The sequence below is a fragment of the Muscardinus avellanarius genome (assembly GCF_963383645.1).
Source record: "Muscardinus avellanarius genome assembly, chromosome: 3".
NCBI lineage: Eukaryota > Metazoa > Chordata > Mammalia > Rodentia > Gliridae > Muscardinus > Muscardinus avellanarius.
The window spans coordinates 504,507-508,756 of NC_137788.1; the positions used below are offsets into that span (position 1 = coordinate 504,507).

Genomic DNA, 4,250 nt, shown 5'->3' on the forward strand with positions numbered 1-4,250 from the left:
ACCTCTACTCAGAACCCATACTTTTGTCGGTTGGCTCCGGCAGACAGCGAGGGCAGATGGGGCAGGAGTAGCCAATCTGCAACCTGGAGGCTTTGGGATCCTACAACAGACAGACTGGCAGTGGTCTCTACCTCCTGATAGTTCATATCAGGCAAAAGAGGCTCCAGGCCTGACTGGGAAAGGGAGTCCTCCCGACGTTTATTACAAAGGTTCACCAGCAACAATGAAGCGGGGGGGGGGGGGGGAATGGAGAGATGGATGAGGCTCATTTGTTCCTCACGTAGATCTTTGGGGTCTGCCAGCCCTCAGGGGCTTCCTTCAGGCCTGCCTTCAGCCAGATGCGTCTCAGGTCTCTCTCAAACTTGATCTGCAAGAGCACAGTGAGTGACCAACAAATAATTTTTTTTTTTGGCAATACTGGGAATGAAACCCAGAGGCATTGTACCTCCGACTAAACCCCCAGCCCTATTTTTTTTTTTTTTCGGGGTCTGGGGATGGAACCCAGGGGCATTCAACCTCCGAGCTATAGCCCCTGCCCTATTTTTTATTCTTTATTTTGAAACAGGGTCTCACTGAGTTGCAAAGGGCCTAAGTAGCTGAGGCTGTCCACGAACCTCAATCCTCCGGTCTCAGCCTCCCAAATGCTGGGATCCCCAGCCCTATTTTTAATTCTTTATTTTGAGACAGGGTCTCACTAAGTTGCAGAGGGCCTCACTAAGTAGCTGAAGCTGTTCCGAGAACCGCGATCATCTGGTCTCTGCCTCCTGAATGCTGCCACTACACCCAGCTTTACTCTTTATTTTGAAATAGGGTCTCAATGAATTGCAAAGAGCCTCACTAAGTAGTAGCTAAGGCTGGCTGGGAATTTGTGATCCTCCTGTCACAGCCTCTCAAATGGTGGGATTACAAGAGTGCACCAGCAGGCCCAGCCCAAATAATGTGTGTGTGTGTGTGTGTGTGTGTGTGTGTGTGTGTGTGGTACTGGGGTTCCTGGAAACCCTTCTACCTCCAGGCTACACTCCCAGACTTAATATATATATATATATATATATTTTTTTTTTTTTTTTTGAAACAGGAGCTGAGCGTGGTGGCACACACTTGTAATCCCACTATTTGGGAGGCCGAAACTGGAGGATTGTGGTTCGTGGACAGCCTCAGCTACTTAGCCCCTTTGCAACTCAGTGAGTCCTGGTTTCAAAATAAAGAATAAAAAAAAGGGCAGGGGATGTGGCTCGGAGGTCAAATGCCCCTGGGTTCCATCCCCAGACCTAAAAAAAAAAAAAAAAAATTGAAAACAGGGTTTCTAAACTTGCCCGATCCTCCTCTCTCTCCTCTCTCCGCCTCCCTGTGTGAGCGTCACCACGCCCGGCTCCAGGCCAAATAATTTTTGAAAAAGCCATCCATTCTCAATGACTCTGTCTCTCAGGGCCCAAGGGAATACTCACCTGCTTCCGTTTTAGGCGACCCTCTCGAACCTTCCGCCGCAAGAACCGCGTCCTCTTGACCAGTTTGCGGTACTTGTGGTGGTTCATCTTCCGCCGGCGGATCTTCAGCACATTTTTGCACTGTATTTGGGGTGTGTTCCAGATCCCCTCGCCCACCTGCTTGGCTCCCTCCTCCACCTGGCTAGGTGGACACTCGTAGAATTGAGCTGGAGCCGCAGTAGCTGAAGCCCCAGAATCCTGTCTGGGCGTCAGGTAGCGGGCAGTCAGCCAGCTCTCCAGGGGACTGATGGCCATCTTCCTGGGAACCAACAATTCCTCAAGCTCCAGCTGGGCCCCCTTTCCAGGAAAGGAGGCAGCCCTACTAGGGCCTGCTGGCTGTAAGCTGTATGGGGGTCGGCAGACATGGCTGCCCAGCACCCCCAAGATAGGCCGGGGCCAAATGCTACCTGCATGAAACAAGAGGGCACAGTCACCGCTAGTAAATAAAAATGTGCACCGCCACTACCAAAGCCTGGGCAGCAAGTCCTCCCAGAGGAAAATGACCTGCCCCGTATTTCTGGCCAGTACCTCTACAATGTTCTCACGCCCACATGTTCCCTTCGTGAGACTCGAAAGTTCACAGAAGTGTGTGGTCTGGTCCCGGCCCTCAGCAGCGAAACACCACACAGCTGCGGTGGGCCGGGCCGCGGAGACTCACATTCCTAACCCAGAAGTGTCCCGCCCTCGGGGCCTCTCACCTGCCAAGGGGACAGCCCTGACCAGCTGCGAAGTCAGGCGCAGCAGGAACATGGTCTGCGGCAGGCGACGGCCCCAGGTGCTCAGGAGCTAAGAACACACATGCGCACTGAGGTCAGGGGGCCGGCCAGGCCGCGCGATCCCCGCATCCCGCCAGGAGAGGAGGGCTTCAAACGCCATTCCTCCCTCCAACGCCCGAGGCAGGTCAAACCCCGCCTTCCCCCGAGGAGCAACGCGACTCCCACGGCCGCTCTCCCTCCCGGGGCGCCCGAGCCCCAGCGCCGGGCAGCCGACACGTCGCGCTGGCACGGAGGACCCCAAGCCCGGGAGCGCGGCCCGGCACGGCCGTCCCACCCCACCCCGCAGCACACGCCGCCCCAGGCTGTCAGACCCCCGCGCCTCGAACTGACCACTACGCCGCCCCCTGAGCACTTCCGGTCCGTCCCTAAAACGGTCCCGGAGGGATCCAAAGAGCAGCAGCTTCCGGTCCCCGGGCCGCCCCGCCTCGCGCATGCGCACGGCCTTGACCGAGCGGAAGCTAGGAAACGTCACTTCCGGTAGTCCCACCGTCTCCACTGCGCACGCGCAGCCCCGCCCGGATCTGGGCTAGCGAGTGCGGACCCCTCGGGCGGAGCTGGAGGCCAGCGAGCCAATTGGCTACGTCCGCGCGACCGAGGTGCCCGGGCTGCTCCTCTTCGCGTTTGGGACACGAAAGACAAGGATCCTGCGGAATCCGGTGTTGGGCGGCAGGGCCGGATCTCCCTGACTCTTCGCTCCAGGCTCTCTAAGGAGGCGGGAACGGCAGACGGGTGGCTCCTGTGACTTAGTGAGGCCCTCCACAACCTAGCGAGACACTGGCTCAAAACAAAAAAATTAGCGGGGCGCGCCGGGTGTGGGGGCGCACGCTTGTAATCCCCGCACTTGGGAGGGAGGCCGAGACAGGAGGATCGCGCAGTTTCGAAGCCAGGCTCAGCTACTTAGTGAGGCTCTCGGCAACCCTGTTTCCAGATAAAATATAAAAACAGGTCTGGGAGTATAGCCCGGCGGTAGAAAGCTTCTGGGTTCCACCCCCAGTACCACAAAAAAAAGAAAAAAAAATTAGTTGTGGGGATGTTTATAACCTCAGTACTTTAACCTCAGTACTTTGGAGGCTGAGATGAGAGGATTTCAGGTTCGAGGGCAGTCTCAGCTAGTTTGTGATCCCCTCCACAACCTAGTGAGACCCTGTTTCAAAATAAAGAACAGAAATAAGGAAGTAGGGCTGGGGGTGTACCTCAGAGGTAGAATACCCCTGGGCTCAATCTCCAGTGTCCCCACACGCACACATACACAAAAGGTGACGGAGACGCAGTCGGTGCCCCTGCCACTCAGACACCAGAGTCGCCAGTTTTTTGGGTGTGCTTGGGCAGAGCCAGGGTGCGCTCCAACAGTCCCAGGGCCGCTGGAGCCCTTGGCTTGACAGCTTCCTTCTCTCCTCTCCTTCACCTAAGTGATGGAGTTCTTGCATCTAATGCAGAGCGTTTCAAAACAGGCTCTGACTGTGTGCCTAGGAAAAGATCAAAAGCAGCCTCTGCGGGGGACTGGTTACCAAGGTGCCACCCCTCTCCACAAGAAAGGCCTGCTGGCTGGGATGGAAGGGATCTCCATTACCAAGACAATGGGCTCTTTGCCTCCAAGACAGCCGCTCACTAAGTGCAGGGGCCAAGAATCTACCTGGCCTTCGCCTCTATTGTACCGGGCAGCGTTGGTTGCTCATCAGCTAGGGGTGCTTTGAGCGGCGCATGGAGTTTACCTTTCCTACACCCGGCCTGGTCACAGAGGAGAGGAGGTAAACAGAGGCACCGGTTGCCTCTATGTAGTTTTAGGGCTAAGACTTCAGTTGACCCTGAGGCTTTTACTATAGGTTAATTGTACCAGTATTGGGAATGGCCTAGGAAGATTTGAGAAAGCTAGGATTATTAATATATTTCAAAAATTGGGTGAAGGGCAAATCTGTGCAAGGACTTGGTTTCTGCCTAAAAGCAGGCAACTATTCCAATGTAAATTAACATACCTAAAAGTAATTAACAC

At 55.2% G+C, this 4,250-nt stretch overlaps 1 protein-coding gene across 1 annotated transcript; it reads right to left on the reverse strand.

Annotated features, from left to right (window-relative positions):
* Positions 1–265: 265 nt before the first annotated feature.
* On the reverse strand, positions 266–2,234 carry AURKAIP1 (aurora kinase A interacting protein 1; the record flags this gene model as incomplete). The annotated part of the gene is made up of 3 exons (XM_080693148.1): positions 266–367; positions 1,446–1,891; positions 2,183–2,234. The coding sequence occupies 3 exons, from the start codon at positions 2,232–2,234 to the stop codon at positions 266–268; spliced, it is 600 nt and encodes a 199-aa protein (XP_080549274.1).
* Positions 2,235–4,250: the final 2,016 nt, after the last annotated feature.